The 27,595-nt window shown below is 40.5% G+C and overlaps 1 protein-coding gene across 1 annotated transcript in view; it reads right to left on the reverse strand.

Moving 5' to 3' along the window:
- The window catches only part of mob2b (MOB kinase activator 2b), a 123,309-nt gene extending 102,352 nt beyond the window's left edge, over positions 1–20,957 (reverse strand). The window contains exon 1 of the mRNA XM_060923342.1: positions 20,515–20,957. Within this exon, the coding sequence (XP_060779325.1) occupies positions 20,515–20,531 (17 nt within the window). The 5' untranslated portion in view covers positions 20,532–20,957. The remainder of the gene's footprint in view (positions 1–20,514) is intronic.
- Between the last annotated feature and the right edge of the window lie 6,638 nt (positions 20,958–27,595).

Below are 27,595 nucleotides of genomic sequence, written 5' to 3' on the forward strand. Positions count from 1 at the left end.
AAACAATAAAAAACAAAAAGATAAAGCCGATGCCGCCACAACCAGCAAGACAATGCAGCCATCCATTTCAGCCACACTCTACAATACCACTCCGTATGCCACGAGTTCGGAGAGGTCCAACGCACTCACAGCATCCATCGGATATTATTTAGCCAAAGACATGCAGCCTATCAATGCAGTAGAGGGTGGGGGTTTTAAGAAAATGATAAACGAGTTTGACAAGCGTTATGCACTGCCCTCTCGAGATTGTGGACAACTGGATAGAATGTAGATTTGTTTTTCTGTCTTATGTCAAAAGAATATTTTTATTTTGTTTTATACATTGCAAACTTAAGTTTTTCTAGACTATATTTTCGGTTTGAAAGAAAGGTGAACGTAAATGATCAATAAAGAGTTTTTTTTTGTTTTAAAGAGAAATCCTGAATAAATGCATTGTTTCAAAAAATCGTTTGAATAATTGTGATTTCAATATTGACTGAAATAATCGTGATTATTATTTTTTTCCATAATCGAGCAGCCCTACTAATGCCGCTTTTCCACTACCAACGCGGCTGAGTTGGGCTGAGCCATGCTGTGCTGAGTTGGGCTGAGTCGAGCTGAGCGGGGCTGTTGGAGTTGCATTTCGACTACAACCGCGCTGAACCGTGCTGGCTGGAAGTGGGTGGACACATTGGGTGGAGTTAGCGAAAGTGGGTGGACGTCACGTGATGTCGTTAGGCGGCGCAAACAGTGACATCAGTGACCTTTTAAGCGGTAGTCTCACGACCCGGATAGTAAACAATAAACATGGAATTGTTAGTGTTGCTGGTCTTGGTGCTGTGGCTTGTTGTCACTGACAACGCCAATAGATACTGGCAAGAGCGTATAGATGAGGCGAGGCGCATAAGGCTTCAGAAATTCTCGTAATTCATAATTATTATTCTTCCGGGTTTATGGTGTTTACAGATCCCAGCGTGCTCGCGGGGCGTGTGGGGGCATGTGAGGACACTCCTCCTCACCAATCAGTGCACAGGGGAGTGTCTCCTCACGCCCCTAGCCCCACTCGGCTCGGTTTGGCTCGCTTCAGCCCTACTCCAAAACTGTGCGAGTTTTGGGTGCTAAGCAGGGCTGAAGCGAGCCGAGTCGTGCTGCTCTAAGGTAGTCGAAACGCAAGCCGTGTCGGGCTGAAGTGAGCTGAAAAAGGGTAGTGGAAAAGGGCCATAATTGGTGGCTCTAAATTGACCGTAGGTGTGAATGGTTGTTTGTCTCCACGTGTCAGCCATGTCATGACCTGGCGACTTGTCCAGGGTGTACCCCGCCTCTCACCCATAGTCAGCTGGGATAGGCTCCAGCTTACCTGCGACCCTGCACAGGATAAAGGATGGATGGTTTTAACTGATTTCTCTTCCGTAGTGGGAAGACCCACTGAAAACTGGATATAATCTGTCAGACATAGTTCAGGCTATTTGGTGGTAAAACTTGTTGCGATATGGCATACGGATTTCATGCACGTCCGATGATTCAGGACAGTGATTCAATTTGTGATTCAGGACAGGGATTCAATTCAATCTTGAAAACTGCGACACTGATTATGAGCGGTGCCTTTTTTTTTTTTAAAAACGTCAGTTTAATCCAGCCAGAGATGAGCTCGAGTAAGTGTAAATATTTCTCCTACTTATTACGAGCAGATCGGTTGATATGTGCACTGTAGTGCATACACAGGAAAAATGACTGAGCAGTTTTTCCAGAGTTAAAAGTATTTTCCTCAAAGAATTAATTTTGCTCGATTTTGGAGATTAGAGAGTAAAATTTGGGGTTGGAATAAAATTAAAGTAATTGTGTAACAGAGTTGGTCGTGGCTCTGAACTGAGTAGGAGAACAAGAGTTAATTTCAAGACACACTGAATAGAGCCAAATACCAAAATAAAGTCAAATGCCAGATAAATGAAGATGGTGTAAAAAGCAGTTTTAGAACTGGGATGGAATGTGTGAAAAACATGACCTTACCCATTGTGACTTGACCTGATGGGATAAAGAGCTGGCAGTGGGAGGGGTTTTCACTCCTCATTGAATGGAATGGAAATTTTTACCCTTCTCATTGAATACCCCTCCCACTGCCAACCCTTTATCCCAAAACAACAGGACATACATTTTTTTTTTTTAATGGGCAGTTAATTGTCCAAATCAACAGAGCAGATTTAAGTTTTTATGCTTGATATATTCCTAAGACAAACAGAATCACCTCAAGTGATCAAAACAGTTCGACACAATGCGTCAGGTCATGTTTTGTCCACGCATTCTAACAGAATCCTAAAACTGCTTTTTCACCCATCTTCATTTAGCCGTTATTTTTCTTAAAGTATAATCATGACATACATACGGCATAGATATTATTGTAGCTGAACTTGTGCTGAATACAAAAAAAGCTATATGACTTTGAAAATACTGCTTAGATTTGTTGAAATTGACAATATCAGAGCGCCAGAAAATACCCTCAGACTGCAGAAGGTTAACCCTTTTTTTTTCTTCTTTCTTCCAAACCTTTAATGCTGCTTACCTATCATTTCAACCCCTTTAAACACCGTGAGCTCATCAGTAGGTCCAGACCACAGGTACAGACTTCCTTTCCTTCCTCGTCCTCAAATGCGTTCCACGTTAACTTCACATGCTTGAAAGCGAATAACCGAAAAATAGAATAACTTGAAAATAATCAATTGTCGAAACCACATTGGTTCACCTTTCATCACTTTTCATAACAAAGCCTCAGAAATCAGTCTCTCAAGCTCTCATAACTTTAAACGCACCATGTGTGGGGTAATCACTGTTTTGATATGAACCTCAAACTGGGCCAGTTGAAGCACATGCATTACAAAGAATCAAATTCCAGTGCAGTTTTTTTTTTTTTTAAATTCCATTTAAAAAAAAAAAAAAAGTGATTATGTATGCGGGTGTCCATCATTTCACAGTCGCATGAGTGCTGTCTCGTGTAAACCATTACATCCTGCTCTCAACCATGCTTGCACTCATCTAACCCATCCATCAGATCATCGTATTTGGTTCTGGGAAGAGGAAGACGCTCAGGAGTTTGCTTTCAACATCTAAAACAGCATCATTCAACTTCGAGTCCAGACGGCTGTCCTGACACGCATAAGCTCTTGAGCGCAAGATGTGCTAATGCGAGGAATCTGAGTGACGAGGAAAAACCACAGAATAAGCATTATTAAAAATTCCACCCTTCAACCAATAAGAACAAAAAACCCACGCTGCAATTAATACGTGATATATTAAAGGACATGGGACATGGATTTTTTCTGGGTATAATTATGTATAAAGGACATAAGAAATGCCATCTAAATCACTGCAGGGCACCAAAAATGTGAAAATCACCACATTATTCAACTTTTTTATTCATCAGCGTAAAACAATGATTCGTTAATTAGCTAGGTGGTCACGTGACCCGTGACGTCACAAAAACTTTCCAAGGAGCCAGCGCTTGGGAATCTAATGTAAACAGGTTACCGAAATGGACACCATCGACAGTGACATTCCCGATGTTTCACAGAGATGTGAAGTTAGACCCTATCAATTCGAACCGATAGCTGGAAATTCACATGAACATGGATCTTGTCTTTACTCTGACGGGTCAGATGATTCTGAGAGTGAGAGTTCATTCAATCCCCATGAAACTGAAAGCGGTCGGCTCGATAACACTTCCTGGTAAGTTAAAAACAATTCTGCTCAAAGGCTAATGATCTGTTGAAAGAAGTATTATTTTTGTATCATACATTGAAAGTTCATCATAGATCTAGCTAAAGTCCGTTGCAAGCTAGTTTTTTTTTTTGCTGATATTTTTCGAGATTGATTGAGATACAATGCTTCCAGAGTCCGAGATGAAAACATTTAAAATGGCGAAACGAGTCAGAATTATGATAATCAATAATTGATACACCCAAAATTATAATACTAATCCTTACCGCATGAGGCCCATGGTAAAACCACACTTCCAGGAGGGGCTGCCGTCTGCCTCCCAAGCCGGCCGAGAGCGCTCCTCGTCGGGCACAGCCAGGCGGGCGAATGCCCTGGTCCGTCCGCCCGGTCTAAAAAATAATGGTACAACTCCGAGTGAAGGTATTAATGCGCTGTCGAAGCGCGCAGAAGGTGTTAGTACGCCTGTCATTATAGTGCGGACTTTCCATAGCATAGAAAATCGCCACGTTTCAATTTGTGTAACTGAACTTTGTTTCATGTCACTGGTCATATAAACCTATGTAAACAGGAAAAACGCGGAAGAGTTTGGTCGCATCTAACTACAGCCCCAAAAAAATACCATTGGCCATGCTGAGCCTAGCTACATTGCAAACAGGAGTGACAGCGCGTCTGACTGACTGGGAGGTCGCAATACACTGTTGATGTTCAATGTACGTTAAACACTCTAAAAACGAAACAATTTTCTTGCCATCCAAGACACAAAAACTATTTTGTCGCATTCGTCATCATCACGATTCATGCTTCTCCATATTCATCTACCCGCTTGTGCTGTACCCGAAAGTTTTTGTGACATATGATCACGTGACAGCGGCTCTTCCGGTTGTAAAATATGCATATCGGAGCTTGAGCAGAAATGCCATATAATCATCACGAATATAACGATTTTGCTGAATTTAATAGATAATTTTGTATTTGTTGATGCAATTATTTCATATTTTTAATGGAAAGAAACTGATATAGCATGCATTTATGTTTCATGTCCCATGTCCTTTAAGCGGCACTAATGCAAGGTTCAGACTACGTGAATTCAGGTTGATTCGGTCAGGGCAACTAATTTTCAGCATCAGTCCTGATTATACACCTTAGAAATGACAAAACAGGCCTCGTAGTGTGACATTATCAACGAACAGCGATGTGGCATCCTGGACACTCCACAACACTCAGACAAAACATCTAGCACGTCAGAATTTTTGCCATTTTCTCGCCTAGTTCGACAACTCCAAAGCCGTATTCCTTGATAGCCATGACTGACAATTTCCTGACCCTCCTCATGGTAGTCTGACTGTCCGGGACAAGTAATGTTTGGTCAGGACAAGTCGATTATCACCATTTTTGAGATTACTGCCTCAGAGAAGTGATGTGAGGCAGTAGCCACTGTCATCGTGTGGCAAGAATGAGTAACAAAAGCGCACTGCGCATACGCATAAGCATTACAATCAGCAGAACGGTGAATCGTGATCTCACGATATGAACAGCTGATCTCGCGTCATCAAAGGTGCACAAGAACGAGTGGTGAAGCCACTACATCATCGTGTTGTAAGAATGAGTGTCACAATAGTGAAACTTCTTGATAAACTTTAGAACAAATCAGAACCAGAAACGAAATAAGAGAAACCTCGTTATAACTTTTTAGGATCGGAAGATAACTGGCAGATAAAAAGTTAAACGAAACTCACCTCGTGGTTTGCCAAGGCTACTGATTCGATATCAAGTAAGTGTTGTTTATTTTAAGAAAATTTACTTTTTGATTATTGGGCCTTCTGAAAGGTCAAATGAAAGGTTGTGGTTTTTTTTTTAGCAGATATATTGAAAAGCCAATATCAAACTTGTGCTAGTCGCTTTAATTTTTTATTTTGAGTCTTTATACTACACTCGTGAAACAAAATGTGCTCATTAATACTAAATAATGCTTCAAAGACAATTCATGAACGAGTGCTTTCTTACTATTTTGGAAATGGATAATAGCTCACAGCACTGTATTTTGAACAAAACACAGAAGAAAAAAAATTGGGAACCAAAATACTACAAGCCCTGATGCTGCTCACAGCTTGGTGATGCCTGCATGAGATGAGGCGAGTATAATTGATATTTACTGTACGGACATAGTCTCAGAAAATTTTTATTTATAAGTCGTAGCCACACGTACCCATAGGGTACCTATTTTTATACTAACTGTTCAAAGTTCCAACAAAGCTAGTTCAAGCCCCTCGGTGATCTGGCCGCATTATTGTTTACAAAATTCAGGGGAAGCCGAGTCCAGCAGGTGCGTGTGTAAAAGTAACCACGTCGTAATATCTAGATTATTACTCATCGAAATGATCACATACCTCAATAAAATAAATATCTACGGTGAATCTTCATTTCATTCAGACATTCATTGCGTTTTTCTTTTGTATGGTTCACATTAACCATCACAAATGTTGTAAAACATCTGGCGGGAATTTTACGACAGTGCCAAACTCACTCATGGTTCGTTTTCATTCACGATGTGATTCTGTCCAACTCGTTTTCTTTCAGTTGCACTTCTTTAAATTAATTTCTGCTTCAAGTTTTACGGGATTAAATCAATATTTAACTATTTCCTCCAAAAGCTCTGAATGTGGGCGAGTCGGACTCTTAAACCTGCAGACCAGGTAACGGGTTCGAAAGGCACAAGTGCCATGATGGGGCTTTGGATAGTTTTTGTTTATTGTTACAGTTAAAGTTTGAGTTTTATGGAAAATTTATAAAACGGGGCGGCACGGTGGTGTAGTGGTTAGCGCTGTCGCCTCACAGCAAGAAGGTCCAGGTTCGAGCCCCGTGGCCGGCGAGGGCCTTTCTGTGTGGAGTTTGCATGTTCTCCCCGTGTCCGCGTGGGTTTCCTCCGGGTGCTCCGGTTTCCCCCACAGTCCAAAGACATGCAGGTTAGGTTAACTGGTGACTAAATTGACCGTAGGTGTGAATGTGAGTGTGAATGGTTGTCTGTGTCTATGTGTCAGCCCCGTGATGACCTGGCGACTTGTCCAGGGTGTACCCCACCTTTCGCCCGTAGTCAGCTGGGATAGGCTCCAGCTTGCCTGCGACCCTGTAGAACAGGATAAAGCGGCTAGAGATAATGAGATGAGATTTATAAAACGGAGCATAAATCATTATCAGCTACTATATACCTGCTTTTTGATGAGCTTTGTTAACGGCTTTCCTTTCACTGAACTAGTAAATACATATGAATAAAAAGGTTTTGTCAGGACAAGTGAAAAATCTTGCTGCTTGTCCGACTGGATTAAAAAGTTCACGTCGATTCCTGCCTCGCCCCCGAGGACATGCAAGGACGTGAACGAGGATGCTGACCATCGTGAAGGACAAAAACATCATCATGTAGTCAGATTCCAGCAGAAGCGAAAACAAACAGGTTACAAAACAGTAACACCCAGTGCTCACAGAGATATGTGCGTGGATAGAGTAGTGAAGCGAGCGTGCACAGAAATCGCCACGCATGACAGCACTTCAGTTCTGAGAGCTCTGAGCATCGAGACACACTCCTTTACTCTCCACTTGCTCACTTGGGTGATCCGTCTTCATGCTGTGTAAAAACAGTACTTACACCCGATACCATTTTAAAAATGACTCTCACACAAACGCAGCAACGAACAGGCGTGTAACGATATAATACATGATACATCGCGATACAAATTTATGACTATTTGAGATCAATGAAATAAAGAATCACGAGTGTCATCAGGCTGCATAATCTCTTAGCTTTTCCAAGCTGGAAGTGCGTCGTTTATACAGCAAAGGTGCAACAATATAAATGATCCATACAGAACACTTTTTCCATGGAATAAAAACGTGTTCTATTCCCTTCTAGTGGGCTTCATTCATTTCGTGTGATAGCATGCGATATTGTTCGCATATTGCTTATCCTACGTGCATTACGTCACTCGACCCAATGGAGAATGAGCGTTGAATATGGTTTACGATATCGCATGGTTGTCAAGACAACCTGATGTCACACATCAGAGACGTAAAACTTCAGTGCTCGTGAGAAACAGTGACAATTTATAAACAAACATGGCCGCCAGGTTTGTTTCATTAAACATGGAAGATTGAGAGAATTTTGAAAGAGAAAGACGCGTTGAACACCCGAAAGGAATGTGCATGTACAACAACAAAAATAATATTGGCTGGCTTTTTTTTATGGTATATCAGATATATTCCATTCAGCTACTCGTCTTTGACTCGTTCAGTATCATGCTAGCTGAATGGAATATACCTGATACACCACTCAACGCCAGCCAATATTATTTAAATAGCAGGAATGCACATGACTTCACTCTAGGCAGAAGTAACACAGCTCTTAAAAAGCTCTAAAATGGGAAAGAGCTGTTGCGCGATTGGCTTTACGAATAGATTTAACAAGAAATCAGAGCTCTCCTTTTACAGACTGCTGAAAGCTAAAGAAAAGAGAAGAAAATGCAGGTCGTACAAACGGTGAAGAAGAGACCCATGCGTTATTAACGTCTTTCCATTTTTAATAAAAAGAACAGTCAATGGGCTATTTGGGTTATATTTTACTCGAAACTTGACAAATGTGGGTAATAATTATTGTTCATTATTCAGAAAATTAAACAAAAGGGTTATATTTATTTATTAAAAGGAAACTAAGTCCATAAAGAATAGGAAAACAAACATTGCTTTTTTGGGGGGAAATAAAATTTCATGAAATATTTTTCAAAAAGTATCATGGGGGAATGGAAAAAAAAATCAAATCAAAAAATGAATTCATGATTGCAAATCAAATCGAATCAAGAACTGGGAAAAGCATTACATGCCTAGCAACCAGCATAAACAAAATCAGTTCCAGGACACTACACTATCCGTACTACGGCTAGATTGCGTACTACAACAGTCACTCCAGGATTAATACTGAGGAGTACATGTCGCCAGACAAGGATGTGTTCCTTTGGAATATGGTTCTTCTCAAGGTTTCCTTCCTCATGGTGCCTTCAAGTTTCCCCTCAACACTGTGGCCTCGTTAGGGAGCTAAATCTACATCCAGATTCCTGGAACTGCTTTATGAGAACTGAACTGAAATGCAACTCATTGCCTTGCTATCGTGACTTCTCCCTCTTCTCTCTCTCTCACACACACACACACACACAGGACTGAGTGTGCTGGAGAGGCCTACAGATGATCCCATGGGTGACGTATTCGCGTCACAGGTTGATCTTGGACTGCGTGTGGTCAAGAGTCGACATGACCAGAGCCAAACACACACGCACACAGAGAAAACACTCCTGCTGAGTGTGAAAGTAGCGATTCAGATCTAACGAGTGAGCTCATGCTTATCACCTGACTTTTAACTTAAAACGCAAAGCTACAAATCTCCATTTGGTTCATGGAGGATCTGCTAACGTGCGCATGGTTATTTACAAGCTGTGGTGTAAGAACTCAAACTCAATACGTTTCTGACAACGTCTGATTGGGTTTAACAGAAGAATAAATACGTCAAATACACGAGCAAATATTGAGCTGGATTTTGTGTTGGTTTCTCTCTCATCAGCCTGCAGCGGAGATACAAAATCACTAACGTCAGATTTGGAGTCGAAAACTTAACGTCTCGTGCTTGTAATATGTTGTTCGGTTACATTCCTGCAAGACGTTTCAAACCACTGGTGTCTCTCACAGAATTTACCAATCAGATTGTATTAATGAAGTACGTTTATCTAAAAGAAACTATTTATCAACACATGAATGGGACAAAAAACAAAAACAAAACTTGAACATGCCGCACATCTCAATCCAGCCTTTAATTTCACCGTCTCTCTATAAACTCGTGTTATCGGCTGGTTTGGGGTTATGGATTGAAATCTATATCAGGGTAATTTTTCTCCAGGATGAACTCTTATCAGAAAGTAAGTCAGTCTTTGATAGCTGGTCGTATCTTTCGCGTGTGTCAACTAGGGCTGTGCCGATAGACGATGCCATCGTCCATCGACGATGGTGGTCATCCATCGCGATGGAGAGCCACCATCGTGATACCACGCCCCCTCCTGTCATAATCATGCATACGGTATCATCTGGGCCTATTTAACCTAAAAAGTTAGTTTTTTGTTAGTTTAGTTAGTTAGTTTTGTTTAATATATAAATATATTATATAACATGTATATATATATATAAATACATAATTATATAAATCATTATAAAGTAATATCCTATTACCGCTTGTTCACGTAGGCTATGGTGCAGGGACGTGCTAGTGAACATAACGTGGTTACACAAATACAGTATGCTACTAATAATAAATTTCAACTTCATTTTTTAGCCTACACTATACTTTTAATGTAAAATTTGTCATGTTGTTCAAACAAATAGCCACTATTAACGACTTCAGTCAGGAAATATTGCACCTTATCAAACGGCAGTGAAGCGCAGACTTCGGCAGAAGTCAAATAACTTTAATCTGGTAAATAGGCCTACTTTCAGACACAAAATGGTCCACTCTAAGCCATAATGTCAAACCAAATGGAAGAATGAAGGTGATTCTGATAAATGTAAAGACAGTAAAAAAAAATATTAAATCATGATTTTAAAAGCGGCTGCAGTAATTCAAACACTAATAAATTGGAAAAATTAGCGCGTTCAAGTGCGCACTAAAGGCCGAAACGCATCTTCAATTGATATGGTGTAAATCAACAATGAGTAATAGCTTAAGTGTAGTTTCTTCTCATAATTTGAATACTAGTCTTTCATTGTTAGAGCAGATTAATATCTTGCCGTGATCAGTGAGTGCTCGGGGAGGTTCGTTTTCACCTGCGCTTTGCGCAGCTCATTTCTCCGAAGCCAGCTGTGCGCAAACGCAGTGTTGACTGCTCGGCAAACTCCAAACGCTCGGTCTGTACTGGCCCTCTGTTGCGCAAGCGAGTTGGTTATGGCCAGGTTCAAATTGTGCCCAAAACAACTTAACCACGGCCATTTCAATTGCCTGATGGCTGCGACAATAATCGCCCCGTTGTTATGCAGGCGATCTTTTTCTCCTCTATTTTCCATTCGGCAAGTGTCTCGCGCAATGCGTCTTCTAAATTGTCCGCTGAATGTGTCTCTGGCATGAAACTCGTCTGCAGGCATTTGGACTGCATTGCCCACTCTCGGTCCACATAATGTACGGTAGCTGACATATAGGGCATCATGTTGCACCTGGACCACATATCCGTTATCAAGGCCAAATATTCCACATCACCTAGCGCTTTTTTTTCCTTTACGTGCCAAAGCCTCGGATGAGTATCTAATACTTTTAATAATAATAATAATAATAATAATAATAATAATAATATTATATTTAATAACGTGGTATTAAAATCCCCCACCCACGATATCATCGTCCATCACGATGTTTGCACTGTAAACATCGTCGATGCCAATTAAGGGGACATCGCACAGCCCTAGTGTCAACATCCTCCTGATAACATGCAGTACGGCTATAAAACAAGCTCTGAGCTGGAAGACTAACAAAAGGCCGACGAAAGCAGACCAACAACCGATCTATACACAGTCCAGCCTTGTATTTATTTCCTTTTTTTATATATATATATATATATATATATATATATATATATATATATATATATATATATATATATATATATATATATATATATATGTGAGTGATTCCACGCTTATGGGTACTGAAATGGGGACATGAACTTATTTTTAAAAATTCACCTAAAACCATTTCTTTTTTTTACCATCAGGTCACAAAACGTAATCTTTAATGAATGATATGTTAAAAGATAACTTTAATTTTCTGAGATGTAATAAAAACATTTATATGCCAAAGTCAGAACGTAACAGAAGTGTTGTGGACATATATATTCTCAATTTTAACAATGTAGAATTACTTTTTGAAACATAGGAAGGTGATGTTTTAGGAAATATAATTAATAAACATGTGTAGTAGAATAAACATACACATTCTTTCAATAAGATTAACATGGTATATAGCTAGATTGTAATTAATTTGTAACAGACGCGAGATGGACAATTGTAACAGAAGTAATGTAACCGACATCATTTTGGAACTCATAGGCCTGACTTTGGCATATAAATATGTTTTTATTACATCTCAGAAAATTAAAGCTATCTTTTAACATATCATTCATTAAAGATTACATGTTTTGTGACCTGATGGTAAAAAAAGAAATGGTTTTAGGTGAATAAGTTCATGTCCCCATTTCAGTACCCATAAGCATGGAATCACTCATCTATCTATCTCGAGTCTGGGCACCCTTCGTTTGCTCATCCATTGAGAAACGATGTATAACCTCCAGCTAACTGGTTAAACACAAATCCAACAAGGCACTAATCAGCATGCAAACTGCTTGTTTGATTTACATGTTCGGCTTTACCGTCAAGATTAGCAAAGCAAGTTAACCGTACTAGCAACATACACTCACCAAAAGTCCTAATCTCTTTCTTACTTCCAAGTTTTACATTTTCTTCTGAAATATACACATTTAATAATAAAAGTTAGCGATATCAAACTGAAGTTTTGACGTCACTGCCCTCATCAGAGTAAAATAAAGTGATTATAAAAACTTGAACCAACTCGTAATCACCTTAAAGTCCCAAGAGAGTGCGCCTGAAGACTGAGCATGGCCTTCTAGACGTTCCGGATTTGAGCAACTGATTTATTATTTTACGAAAATGCATTGTTGCAAGCTGGCCTGTTTCATTTAGAAGATGTTGGTCATCCAAGCAAAAAAGCCAAAATTCAACACCCAATCTGATTCCGGACATGCCAAGGTTTTGACTTGATGCACTCTCTTGGGACTTTATAACAAGAGTGCTCTGACAGCACAATATCGCCCGCTGGCAACTGCGCCAAAACTCTGGTAAAATGTAACAGAATTGAACGGAACTGCAATATGCGTATTACCAACAAAGAAACCTGTCAAGTTTCGTGAAATTCCTCCAAAAACAGAGGAGTTGATTTCAGAAGCTTCCCAGGACGGATGGACAGACAGACATCACCATGACATAATCCCCCTTTCAGCCAGCATGAGATAATAAAAATTGTGAAGGAAGTTGATTTCAGAAAGCAAGCACACCTTGATGAAATTACCAAAGTACAAGTTTGCTAATAATCAAGGGCATAACTCTGGTAAAATTTGCCCAAATTAAACGAACTTTCAATTTGCGCATCACTGTCATATAACAAAGCCTTCTGCCAAGTTTAGTGAAATTCCTCTACAGATTGTAAGAGGAGTTGATTTCAGAAGAACGTACACCCTCATGAAATTATCAAAGTTATTTAATCGAGGGTCAAAACTCTGGTAAAATTTTCATAAACTAAATTAAATCGCAATATGCCTATTACTGTCACAGAACAAGGCCTTTTGCCAAGCTTCGAGAAATTCGTTCAAAAATTGTGAGAGGAGTTGATATCAGAAGCCAAGCACACCTTCATGAAATTGTCAAAGTGCAATGTTGTTAATCAATGGCCACAACTCTGGTAAAATGCGACCGAATTGGGGGGGGGGGGGGGGGGGGGGGGGGGGGGGGGAAACGTGTGTACTACCGACATATAACAATGCCAAGTTTGGTTAAACTCCTCCACAGATTGTGTGAGGAGTTGATGTCAGAAGGAAAACACACTCATGAAATTGCCAAAGTATAATTTTGTTAATCAAAGGGCTGTAACTCTGGTAAAATGTGACCCACTTGAACGAAATTGCAATATGCGTACTACCGACATGTAACAAAGAATCCTACCAAGTTTCGTGAAATTCCTCCAAAAATTGTAAGAGGAGTTGATTTCAGAAGGACAGACATCAACACGACATAATCCCCCTTCGGGCCTTTTGGCCAGCGAGGGATAAAAACTTAAACTGACTCTTAAATCCCCTTAAAACACTTCATTTTACACCGATGAGGTCAGTGACGTCGAAACATCAGTTTATGATATCGCTAGCTTTTATTATTAAATGTATAACAAAAGTTGTCTTAATTAAATGCATGTCTTTACATACACTTAAGGAAAGGGCGTATAGGATGGGAATAGAAAAACATGGAACCACAAGTTATTCTTCCTTTTTTTTTTGTGCATCAAACAAATGGGAAACCTCATCAGACCACATGCAATGGTCTGCGGAATCATTCAAACCAGTCGTCTCGATATGCTGCTTTACCATGTCGCAGCGAATTGAGAAACTCTCGATGCAAATGTTGTTTGTAGTGGCATCACTTCACGTCTCAGCACTGTGAAAATGAATTCATCTGCCTCTGAGCCACTAAGGTCAAAATAACACTGGGAAAACACAGACAACACGATGCTGGGTTTTGGTCTTCCACAATGGTCACCGTGTCAGATTAGTCAGTCAGTCAAATCAATCATTGTGCCAGAAATTCTTGGTTGGAAGACTGGAGACACGACACATTTGACCAGATCATCGTTCACATCCTTGTCTGAGGAGGAGGGTCAAGAAGTTTTCAAATCATTGCTATCGAGGAACATGTAGGAGTTTTCAAACTCAGAGAAAATACAAAAATTTGACATGCTGGACTTTTCATCAGAGCGTCGTCAGATGTCCGAGTCGCCACAGCGCTGTTCACCAATTACGTCATGCTACAAGGCCTGTTCATCATTCTGGACATTCATATGCTGGAGCAGCGTTCAAGATGAGCAGCGTTCAAGATGAGCGGTATCGTATCACAAAATGCGACCCAATTTTGAAGACTTGCTAATCAATTTCTCCCGGTGTATCACACAAATGCGATGCAAAAACTTTGCCAATTTCTCGAAGAAAATTATAAGCCGTCAGTCCGGCGTGCTTTGGCATGCTCACCTGAAGAACTCTCTGGCGCATTCCAGACTGCACACACGTTGAGTGGCCTCTCACACACGCGCCAGCACCTGATTGAGGAGCAATATGTGCTCCTAGATAAGAACTGCTTAGACACACACGTAATGCAAAGTATTACACCGTCAGTACACATTACCAAGCCTTATATTACCCTTGTCTGATTTCCTGGTTTCTGTTTTCTTACTGCCTGTGATATCCTGCTTGCACCTCGTCCGACCTTTTTGCTTGTGTTAACATTTGAGTTTGCCTGTGTGTTTGCACTTTATCATCATTAAATATAAATCTGCACTTATAGCCACCTCCTACCTGACACAAGCTTTCCTTATTTCCTAACATTCCCAGGGTAACCGGGTTAGTCAGTCACGGATTGTCCAGTAAGGGATGGAAGGATTAATAAATAAATAAATTATTATTATTATTATTATTATTATTATTATTTAGTAGTAGTAGTAGTAGCAGCAGCAATAAATAATAATAATGTGGTGGCTTTCTGCAATCGTGGTAAACAGACAAAAAAAAAAAAAAAAAACGGAATCCAGTATTTGAAACGGAATGTCCAAAAAGTTTTTGCACGTATTAAAACTAAATATTTTGTCTCAAATAAGCCATTACGGTGCCGGACTTCGCCTTTAAAGGAGAACTGAAGTCATTTTTAAACTTCATTATTTCTTAATTAACGTGTTATTCAATTACATTTTCGGTTTTAGTAACCTTATATCGTGACTCGTACTGGCAACTATTATACTTATCAGCCTATTCGGTTTTTAGCCATGTTGAATTTAGTTTGTTTGGTCCACAGCAGGCATCACTGACCTGCGCGATCTTTACGAGACTTGTGTGAGACTTCGAAGCGTGAAGTGTCTGTGCCGTCATTTTGAAAACTGTTTTCCAAACAAAATATTGCACGAAAACAAGTTTAAGATGACGATTACTGCCTACTTTCTTCAAACTTTCTGGATTGCTATCAAAAAAAAAAAAAAAAACCTTCCGGCTTGATTCTGTCAGCATTCGAAAGAGGGCGCGCGCGTCTTGACAATGTTGGCAGATGTTGTCACTTTAATTTCCGTTGTATGTTTTACTTCCGTCCGATGATGTCTCGCACAGGTCTCAACGAATCTCGTTTACAGCTATTGCTTTGACATATGGACTGATCGATTGCATAGCATTTCAATATTCCATATTTTGATCGCTGTTTTGTCGCGATCGCAGCGACAAAACAGCGATCAAAAATGCATTCCTATATTTAATAAAATAAGATAAACAGACTTTTGATATAAAAAAAAATTGCCTTCAGTTTTCCTTTAACTTCATTGGAGCATTACAACTTTTAAGCATAAATAGCATTATTCATGAAATTTAGAAGTACACCAAAATCTTTAACATTACTCAGAATTCTTGATCACAAAATTAGCTTTAAAATGAGGGCTGAAACAGATTACATTCCTAGCTGGATATGAGTCATGTGTAATGACCAAAAATGGGTCTCAAAGCTTGCTGTAGTAGTTGTACCATGACATTTGCAGATTAGCACAATGATATAAAGGCTCACTGCAATAAAACATTGTTGTAAACTTGTCATAAGGCATGTCTTTATTTTCTATCACGTGCACATTTATTACTTAATATATATATTGAAAAAAAAGATACACAATTCTGGAATTGCTACACAAAATTAGTATTGTTTCCCATCTCATCTCATTATCTCTAGCCGCTTTATCCTGTTCTACAGGGTCGCAGGCAAGCTGGAGCCTATCCCAGCTGACTACGGCCGAAAGGCGGGGTACACCCTGGACAAGTCGCCAGGTCATCACAGGGCTGACACATAGACACAGACAACCATTCACACTCACATTCACACCTACGGTCAATTTACGGCCCTTTTCTACTACCCTTTTTCAGCTCACTTCAGCCCGACACGGCTCGCGTTTCGACTACCAAAGAACAGCACGACTCAGCTCGCTTCAGCCCTGCTTAGCCCCTAAAACTCACACGGTTTTGGAGTGGGGCTGAAGCGAGCCAAACCGAGCCGAGTGAGGCTGGGGGCGTGAGCAGACACTCCCCTGTGCACTGATTGGTGAGGAGGAGTGTCCTCACATGCCCACACACGCCCCGCGAGCACGCTGGGATCTGTAAACACCGTAAACCCGGAAGAAGGAGAATTACGAGAATTTCTGAAGCCTTATGCGTCTCGCCTCATCTATACGCTCTTGCCAGTATCTGTTGGCGTTGTCGGTGACAACAAGCCACAGAACCAAGACCAGCAACACTAACGACTCCATGTCCTCCATGTTTATTGTTTACTATTCGGGTCGTGAGACTACCGCTTAAAAGCTCACTGATGTCACTGTTTGCGCTGCTTAACGACATCACCTGACGTCCACCCACTTTCGCTAACTCCACCCAATGTGTCCACCCACTTCCAGCCAGCACGGTTCAACGCGGTTGTAGTCGAAATGCAACTCCAACAGCCCCGCTCAGCTCGACTCAGCACGGCACGGCTCAGCCCAACTCAGCCACGTTGGTAGTGGAAAAGCGGCATTAGAGTCACCAGTTAACCTAACCTGCATGTCTTTGGACTGTGGGGGAAACCGGAGCACCCGGAGGAAACCCACGCAGACACGGGGAGAACATGCAAACTCCGCACAGAAAGGCCCTCGTTGGCCACGGGGCTCGAACCCGGACCTTCTTGCTGTGAGGAGACAGCGCTAACCACTACACCACCGTGCCACCCACATTAGTATTGTGTATTAAATTAAAAAAAAAAAAAAAAAAAAGTGTTATCTTGAATGCTGTGCTGGAGTTGGAGTTGCCAGGTAGAAGGAAAAGACGAAGAGCAAAGATGAGATTTATGGATGTGGTGAAGGAGGACATGAGGACGGCTGGTGTGACAGAAAAAGATACGGAGGACAGGAGGAGACAGAGGGATGTCGAATGATGATGATCCCAGCATAAGCAAAACCCGTAACACAGATTTTCCAACCTACAACAGAAATAGCAGATTCCTACTCGAAGAGATGGGGGTCAACTGAGATTTCAGCACATGATGTCATCAACGTGGCTGCTCACGGCATTGACAGTAAATAAACCAGCACGTTATTAAATTTTAATTGAGTTACACTGCATTTCCTTGTATTTGCTCCAGACATACAGTACCAGCTTGTTAAATGTACAACACTCATGACTCCACAGTTCACTATTTTCAGGAGGTAAATACTGACTTGGATCACTCGGCCGACTAAGGTTAGCTGGCTACATTGGTACGAACAAGACGAACGTGCTCCAAAGTCAAACGTCATCGTTTTTCCCTGCTTTGTAGCTCTAAAGCGCAGAGTTTATAAATGACTTCGTCTGAACTTCCTACACTCTCAGAAAATAAAAGTGCATTATTTTTGTACGTTTAGTGGTACAACGGCTCGTCACTGTACGCTTTAAGGTACTTATTTGTACCCTTGGAGATATATGTGTGTGTATCTTTATAGCCCTAAAAAGGTACACGTAGTTACCTTGAGGTCCAATAACGAGCCCTTTGAGAGTGTAGATTGTATAATCCCAATTCCAAAAAAGTTGGGGCAAAGTACAAATTGTAAATAAAAATGGAATGCAATAATTTACAAATCTCAAAAATTGATATTGTATTCACAATAGAACAGACAACATATCAAATGTCGAAAGTGAGACATTTTGAAATTTCATGCCAAATATTGGCTCATTTGAAATTTCATGACAGCAACACATCTCAAAAAAGTTGGGACAGGGGCAATAAGAGGCTGGAAAAGTTAAAGGTACAAAAAAGGAACAGCTGGAGGACCAAATTGCAACTCATTAGGTCAATTGGCAATAGGTCATTAACATGACTGGGTATAAAAAGAGCATCTTGGAGTGGCAGCGGCTCTCAGAAGTAAAGATGGGAAGAGGATCACCGATCCCCCTAATTCTGCGCCGACAAATAGTGGAGCAATATCAGAAAGGAGTTCGACAGTGTAAAATTGCAAAGAGTTTGAACATATCATCATCTACAGTGCATATCATCATCAAAAGGTTCAGAGAATCTGGAAGAATCTCTGTGCGTAAGGGTCAAGGCTGGAAAACCATACCGGGTGCCCGTGATCTTCGGGCCCTTAGACGGCACTGCATCACATACAGGCATGCTTCTGTATTGGAAATCACAAAATGGGCTCAGGAATATTTCCAGAGAACAGTATCTGTGAACACAATTCACCGTGCCATCCGCCGTTGCCAGCTAAAACTCTATAGTTCAAAGAAGAAGCCGTATCTAAACATGATCCAGAAGCGCAGACGTCTTCTCTGGGCCAAGGCTCATTTAAAATGGACTGTGGCAAAGTGGAAAACTGTTCTGTGGTCAGACGAATCAAAATGTGAAGTTCTTTATGGAAATCAGGGACGCCGTGTCATTCGGACTAAAGAGAAGAAGGACGACCCAAGTTGTTATCAGCGCTCAGTTCAGAAGCCTGCATCTCTGATGGTATGGGGTTGCATTAGCACGTGTGGCATGGGCAGCTTACACATCTGGAAAGACACCATCAATGCTGAAAGGTATATCCAGGTTCTAGAGCAACATATGCTCCCATCCAGATGATGTCTCTTTCAGGAAAGACCTTGCATTTTCCAACATGACAATGCCAAACCACATACTGCATCAATTACAGCATCATGGCTGCGTAGAAGAAGGGTCCGGGTACTGAACTGGCCAGCCTGCGGTCCAGATCTTTCACCCATAGAAAACATTTGGCGCATCATAAAACGGAAGATACGACAAAAAAGACCTAAGACAGTTGAGCAACTAGAATCCTACATTAGACAAGAATGGGTTAACATTCCTATCCCTAAACTTGAGCAACTTGTCTCCTCAGTCCACAGACTGTTGTAAAGAGAAAAGGGGATGTCTCACAGTGGTAAACATGGCCTTGTCCCAACTTTTTTGAGATGTGTTGTTGTCATGAAATTTAAAATCACCTAATTTTTCTCTTTAAATGATACATTTTCTCAGTTTAAACATTTGATATGTCATCTATGTTCTATTCTGGATAAAATATGGAATTTTGAAACTTCCACATCACTGCATTCTGTTTTTATTTACAATTTGTACTTTGCCCCAACTTTTTTGGAATCGGGGTTGTACCTTGGGGAACAGAAATGGACTCCTACTGTACTCCTGTTTCTCACAGTTCAGGGTCTTACCGTAGACTGCACATATGTGTGCGCGCGCGCACACAACCACATCATCAAACAAACCAAATGTCAGAAATAAAATTTTTCACCATGACCAGTAGGAAGAATGACAAGCCAAATCATTCAGAAGATTCAAGAAAAAAAATAACCTGTTTTAACATATCAAGTTGGACAATTTTTGTTCCGTATCATAACAAAGGAGCAATCCGGGGGAAACCCAACACACCGTACATGTTTCGTTGATGCAAATTACACTTTGTCAGAAGGGTAATATGCAAACTTTTGCACTCAGGTGGACTGAACCACTCGAATCGACAGACACAAAAACCTGAATGCAAACTAGGCCATTTTGAGAAGAAGTGGAAAACAAACAAAAACACACTTCATGAAGAAAAAGAGATCTAAACGATAAAGCTCTCTGGGAAGACATGGGACGCTTGTTGTGTTTCCTGTGGTCCACCTGGCCATGCAGATGAAGGGGGGTGAAAATTTGCAAGCCAAAGTGGCAGACTGAGTTGTATTGTTTAAACAGGTAAGAACTACAGAAAAAAATAAGACTTAAGAAGAATCAGGAAGATAGTGAAGAATGCTTGAGGCAAAGAAACCCGGTTCTTCTGACAGGAGCAGAACCCCAAACCTGATGTTTGTTTGTTTTTCCTGTTTACTAACCTCAAACAGTCTTCCTGACTGCAAGACACGACATTTTTATTGCATTTCTCAATAAAACAGGACTACTCACCCCATGAACCAATCCATACTGATGGAAAGGGGGTCAAATCTCCACACTTTCGTCCCCTTCCTTCTTTTATTTTGGCTTTTCTCTCAGTCCAGGTGAAGCAGCTCGACCGCTAACCTCTCTCACAACTTCCAACGGATGTTTCTGGAAAATTCCACGGTTTGACTTGAGTGCGTGTTAGCAATAAGACGCGTTTGAAAAGTGCCGGTAAAGCAGCTCCAGCACTACAATGATGGAGCGCATTGACTTTGGCGTATTGGCGAAGGGTAGCAGGAAGGTTTACTTTCTTCCTCTCCAAAGCCGCCGTGTTTCTCGAAGCTTAAAGCGACAATTCGGTCACAGCACCATCTTCCATTTCCTCAGAGAAGCTCCTGTCGCTCGTGCGTTCACAGCGCGTGAGAGCTCGCTGAGGTCGCCGTTGCTGTTATCCCTATCTGCCATATACAGGAAGTCCGGAAGTAAACACAGCGCCGACCCACAAACACTTCCGGGTTTGTATTTGGAGCACGCGCTGGGTTGATGGGATTTGTATTTTTCAAATGATATCACAAGTCAGAGCCGCGGCTACAATTATCGACACCTTTTCAGATTTACTAATTAAAAACAAATTTACAAAGGGTCGGAGCTCACAGGTGTTCAGCTTAGGCTTGTGCCCTTGTCCTTTACACACTAAAATTCCTCCAGATTCCTTTAGGGTTGTTTTACAATCAGGGTACAAAGTTTGTGTCACAGGGGTCCAAAATTCAAATTGATTCAAACTGGTTCTTGTACCAGTTTTTAAGTGAAGGACAAGTTAACCCTTTGATGCAAAACATGGGTCAAAAGTGACCCGGCTGAGTTTTTATCTTCTATATCTTTGCAATAAATTAATTCCATCATTCAGTATTCAAGGTATTCCTCAATTAACTTGTTTTTGATCATCATGCAGCCTTATTTTATTTTTTCCTTTCTTACTTTTTGAATAAAAACCCTTTTTGTATCACTACCCTTCTAATGCACAACATGGGTCAAAAACGACCTGCATTCATTTTCCAGGTTATTTCATGTATGGCTGAGTGTTTCTATGATATACTTTTGAAATAAATTCATTTTGTCATTTACTTTTCCAAATATGCAGTAAATATCTTGTTTTTGTTTAGCACAAATCATCATTTTTATTTTTCCTTTCTTAAGTTATGAACAAGCACAGCTTTTGTAATTCTACATCAGGTTTACACACATGGGTCAGAAATGACCCGCATGCATTTACTCCAGCGTTTGGTGGGAACTGTGAATTGTGCTTGTGTCAGACATTTCACAGCTCAGCACAGCGCCCTTTGCCCATCTCATACATGGAAGTAATGTTTTTCAATTGTTCTAACATTACCTTAGAAAAAAATTATGTTTAGGTTACCTTGAGAGTGAGTAGATTACTTGTCAGAAAGTTACAAGTAATTACTATTAGCTACCGAGCTGTTGACATATTCTACTTTAGTGAGCTAATTTTATTGTAGTTGGCTTAGCTAACTACATAGTTAATAAATAAATAACTGGCCCCATTCACTGCTAAAGTAATTACTTGAAACAAATTATTATTATGGTATTAAGACATTTAATTTTAAATCACACTTGGATGACCCATGTGTAGTAATATAAAAAGTATTTTTGTTCATAAAGTAGGAAAGAAAAAATTAAATTAATGATTTGTGGTAATTAAAAACAAGATATTTAAAGAATACTTGGAATATTCAATCATAAAATAAATTGATTTCAAAAGATAGAGCAAAGAAAAACTCAGTCAGCATGAAATAACCTGGAAAATGAATGCTGGTCATTTTTGACCCATGTTGTGCATTAGAAGGGGTGTGCATATGTTTTGCATCAAAGGGTTAAAGAACAGATTTCAGGTCATTTTTTGGCATATGTGTATGGTAGTTTTGTGTAATCTGCTATAAGGTGGGAGAAACAAATGGAGTGATTCTCGGAAAGGACTTGTTTTTTGACAATTCAGAATCCACTACTTCCATAGTGCTTTTAAATATAAGGCTGTAAGCTTTGTGTTAGTTGTCTCTAATATTTATGTCCCAATATCTTGACCAGGCGGCACGGTGGTGTAGTGGTTAGCGCTGTCGCCTCACAGCAAGAAGGGCCGGGTTCGAGCCCCATGGCCGGCGAGGGCCTTTCTGTGTGGAGTTTGCATGTTCTCCCCGTGTCCGCGTGGGTTTCCTCCGGGTGCTCCGGTTTCCCCCACAGTCCAAAGACATGCAGGTTAGGTTAACTGGTGACTCTAAATTGACCGTAGGTGTGAATGTGAGTGTGAATGGTTGTCTGTGTCTATGTGTCAGCCCTGTGATGACCTGGCGACTTGTCCAGGGTGTACCCTGCCTTTCGCCCGTAGTCAGCTGGGATAGGCTCCAGCTTGCCTGCTACCCTGTAGAAGGATAAAGCGGCTAGAGATAATGAGATGAGATATCTTGACCACATTTTAGGATGAAAATAATCATTTTAGATATGTTATTTTATATTGAAAAATTAGCTGTCTCGGAGAGGACATTTTTTGACACAATTACATACTAATTTGATCAAAATAGTCTGAAAGCTTACTGGCATTCAACATTAAAACTTAACTATGTTTCCAATTATATGGAACCAAATATTTGTTTTATGGTATAAAGAATGATTTAAGTGCATCCCTTTTGGAGCTACCTGTGGTCAAAAAAGCACTTTTTCTAAATGACACGAGTAATTTTGCTAAATATGACATATATTGCCATACAGTCACCAAAAATAACTTTATCACCAAATTTTTTTTTTGCATGGTAAATAGAGCTATCACAGGGCTACAATAAACAACCAAGTTTATTTAGTCAAGCCTTTTGATATTGAAGATAATAAGTGTTAAATATGATTTTTAGCTTGCGTACCCTGATTGTAAAACAACCCTTTAATTGCTTCATGATATCATGCACCGTCAAGGATAAAATATCAAAATCCCTTCCTATCTTTCTTAAAGAACCATTGATTTTAACCACTTCAATACTTTTCTCATACATTTGTTGACAAACTGGAGATCCTCGGCCCATCTTTGCTCCTCAGAGACTAGGCCTTTCCTGGATGCTGATGGTGTCCCAAATCATGATTACGATCACCTATTGGCATCACCTGTTTCAAATCACATCATTATTTAATTCTTTTACCTTGTTAGTAGCCCTAAATTTCCCCCATTCCAACTATTTTTGGAATGTGTTACAGGCCTGAAACGCAGGAATGGGTGTTGAGCGGCGGCTACAATTATCGACAGTCCATAATTAGCGACACCTTTTCAGATTTACCAATAAAAAACAAATTTACAAAGGGTCGGAGCTCACAGGTGTTCAGCTTAGGCTTGTGCCTTTGTCCTTTACACACTAAAATTCCTCCAGATTCCTTTAGGGTTGTTTTACAATCAGGGTACAAAGTTTGTGTCACAGGGGTCCAAAATTCAAATTGATTCAAACTGGTTCTTGTACCAGTTTTTAAGTGAAGGACAAGTTAAAGAACAGATTTCAGGTCATTTTTTGGCATATGTGTATGGTAGTTTTGTGTAATCTGCTATAAGATGGGAGAAACAAATGAAGTGATTCTCGGAGAGGACTTGCTTTTTGACAATTCAGAATCCACTACTTCCATAGTGCTTTTAAATATAAGGCTGTAAGCTTTGTGTTAGTTGTCTCTAATATTTATGTCCCAATATCTTGACCACATTTTAGGATGAAAATAATCATTTTAGATATGTTATTTTATATTGAAAAATTAGCTGTCTCGGAGAGGACATTTTTTTGACACAATTACATACTAATTTGATCAAAATAGTCTGAAAGCTTACTGGCATTCAACATTAAAACTTAACTATGTTTCCAATGATATGGAACCAAGTGCATCCCTTTTGGAGCACTTTTTCTAAATGACACGAGTAATTTTGCTAAATATGACATATATTGCCATACATTCACCAAAAATAACATTATCACCAATTTTTTTTTTTTTGCATGGTAAATAGAGCTATCACAGGGCTACAATAAACAACCAAGTTTATTTAGTCAAGCCTTTTGATATTGAAGATAATAAGTGTTAAATATGATTTTTAGCTTGCGTACCCTGATTGTAAAACAACCCTTTAATTGCTTCATGATATCATGCACCGTCAAGGATAAAATATCAAAATCCCTTCCTATCTTTCTTAAAGAAGCATTGATTTTAACCACTTCAATACTTTTCTCATACATTTGTTCACAAACTGGAGATCCTCGGCCCATCTTTGCTCCTCAGAGACTAGGCCTTTCCTGGATGCTGATGGTGTCCCAAATCATGATTACGATCACCTGTTGGCATCACCTGTTTCAAATCACGTCATTATTTAATTCTTTTACCTTGTTAGTAGCCCTAAATTTCCCCCATCCCAACTACAGTGGTGCTTGAAAGTTTGTGAACCCTTTAGAATTTTCTATATTTCTGCATAAATATGACCTAAAACATCATCAGATTTTCACACAAGTCCTAAAAGTAGATAAAGAGAACCCAGTTAAACAAATGAGACAAAAATATTATACTTGGTCATTTATTTATTGAGGAAAATGATCCAATATTACATATCTGTGAGTGGCAAAAGTATGTGAACCTTTGTTTTCAGTATCTGGTGTGACCCCCTTGTGCAGCAATAACTGCAACTAAACGTTTGCAGTAACTGTTGATCAGTCCTGCACATCGGCTTGGAGGAATTTTAGCCCATTCCTCCGTACAGAACAGCTTCAACTCTGGGATGTTGGTGGGTTTCCTCACATGAACTGCTCACTTCAGGTCCTTCCACAACATTTCCATTGGATTAAGGTCAGGACTTTGACTTGGCCATTCCAAAACATTAACTTTATTCTTCTTTAGCCATTCTTTGGTAGAATGACTTGTGTGCTTAGGGTCGTTGTCTTGCTGCATGACCCACCTTCTCTTGAGATTCAGTTCATGGACAGATGTCCTGACATTTTCCTTTAGAATTCGCTGGTATAATTCAGAATTCATTGTTCCATCAATGATGGCAAGCCGTCCTGGCCCAGATGCAGCAAAACAGGCCCAAACTATGATACTACCACCACCATGTTTCACAGATGGGATAAGGTTCTTATGCTGGAATGCAGTGTTTTCCTTTCTCCAAACATAACGCTTCTCATTTAAACCAAAAAGTTCTATTTTGTTCTCATCCGTCCACAAAATTTTTCCAATAGCCTTCTGGCTTGTCCACGTGATCTTTAGCAAACTGCAGATGAGCAGCAATGTTCTTTTTGGAGAGCAGTGGCTTTCTCCTTGCAACCCTGCCATGCACACCATTGTTGTTCAGTGTTCTCCTGATGGTGGACTCACGAATATTAACATTAGCCAATGTGAGAGAGGCCTTCAGTTGCTTAGAAGTTACCCTGGGGTCCTTTGTGACCTCGCCGACTATTACACGCCTTGCTCTTGGAATGATCTTTGTTGGTCGCCCACTCCTGGGGAGGGTAACAATGGTCTTGAATCTCCTCCATTTGTACACAATCTGTCTGACTGTGGATTGGTGAAGTCCAAACTCTTTAGAGATGGTTTTGTAACCTTTTCCAACCTGATGAGCATCAACAACACTTTTTCTGAGGTCCTCAGAAATCTCCTTTGTTCATGCCATGATATACTTCCACAAACATGTGTTGTGAAGATCAGACTTTGATAGATCCCTGTTCTTTAAATAAAACAGGATGCCCACTCACACCTGATTTGTCATCCCATTGATTGAAAACACCTGACTCTAATTTCACCTTCAAATTAACTGCTAATCCTAGAGGTTCACATACTTTTGCCACTCACAGATATGTAATATTGGATCATTTTCCTCAATAAATAAATGACCAAGTATAATATTTTTGTCTCATTTGTTTAACTGGGTTCTCTTTATCTACTTTTAGGACTTGTGTGAAAATCTGATGATGTTTTAGGTCATATTTATGCAGAAATATAGAAAATTCTAAAGGGTTCACAAACTTTCAAGCACCACTGTATTTTTGGAATGTGTTACAGGCCTGAAACGCAGGAATGGGTGTTGAGCGGTGGCTACAATTATCGACAGTCCATAATTATCGACACCTTTTCAGATTTACCAGTAAAAAACAAATTTACAAAGGTGAGTTTCAGTTACGGGGTGGCATGGTGGTGTAGTGGTTAGCGCTGTCGCCTCACAGCAAGAAGGTCCTGGGTTCGAGCCCCGGGGCCGGCGAGGGCCTTTCTGTGTGGAGTTTGCATGTTCTCCCCGTGTCCGCGTGGGTTTCCTCCGGGTGCTCCGGTTTCCCCCACAGTCCAAAGACATGCAGGTTAGGTTAACTGGTGACTCTAAATTGACCGTAGGTGTGAATGTGAGTGTGAATGGTTGTCTGTGTCTATGTGTCAGCCCTGTGATGACCTGGCGACTTGTCCAGGGTGTACCCCGCCTTTCGCCCGTAGTCAGTTGGGATAGGCTCCAGCTTGCCTGCGACCCTGTAGAAGGATAAAGCGGCTAGAGATAATGAGATGAGATGAGTTTCAGTTACGGGGCGGCATGGTGGTGTAGTGGTTAGCGCTGTCGCCTCACAGCAAGAAGGTCCGGGTTCGAGCCCCGTGGCCGGCGAGGGCCTTTCTGTGCGGAGTTTGCATGTTCTCCCCGTGTCCGCGTGGGTTTCCTCCGGGTGCTCCGGTTTCCCCCACAGTCCAAAGACATGCAGGTTAGGTTAACTGGTGACTCTAAATCGACCGTAGGTGTGAGTGTGAATGGTTGTCTGTGTCTATGTGTCAGCCCTGCGATGACCTGGCGACTTGTCCAGGGTGTACCCCGCCTTTTGCCCATAGTCAGCTGGGATAGGCCCCAGCTTGCCTGTGACCCTGTAGAACAGGATAAAGCGGCTAGAGAAAATGAGATGAGAGTTTCAGTTACAACAATGATTACTGGTTAATTCATCAACCTGAAGACCCACCTCGCCCTTTGATCTTGTCGTCTGATGACACAGCTTGTTACCTGAGATGGATTTTATTTATTTTTTTAGCACAATCAGCAATTTGAGTTAAACTCCAACATTAT

Source organism: Neoarius graeffei, chromosome 6, assembly GCF_027579695.1.
Source record: "Neoarius graeffei isolate fNeoGra1 chromosome 6, fNeoGra1.pri, whole genome shotgun sequence".
Taxonomy (NCBI): domain Eukaryota; kingdom Metazoa; phylum Chordata; class Actinopteri; order Siluriformes; family Ariidae; genus Neoarius; species Neoarius graeffei.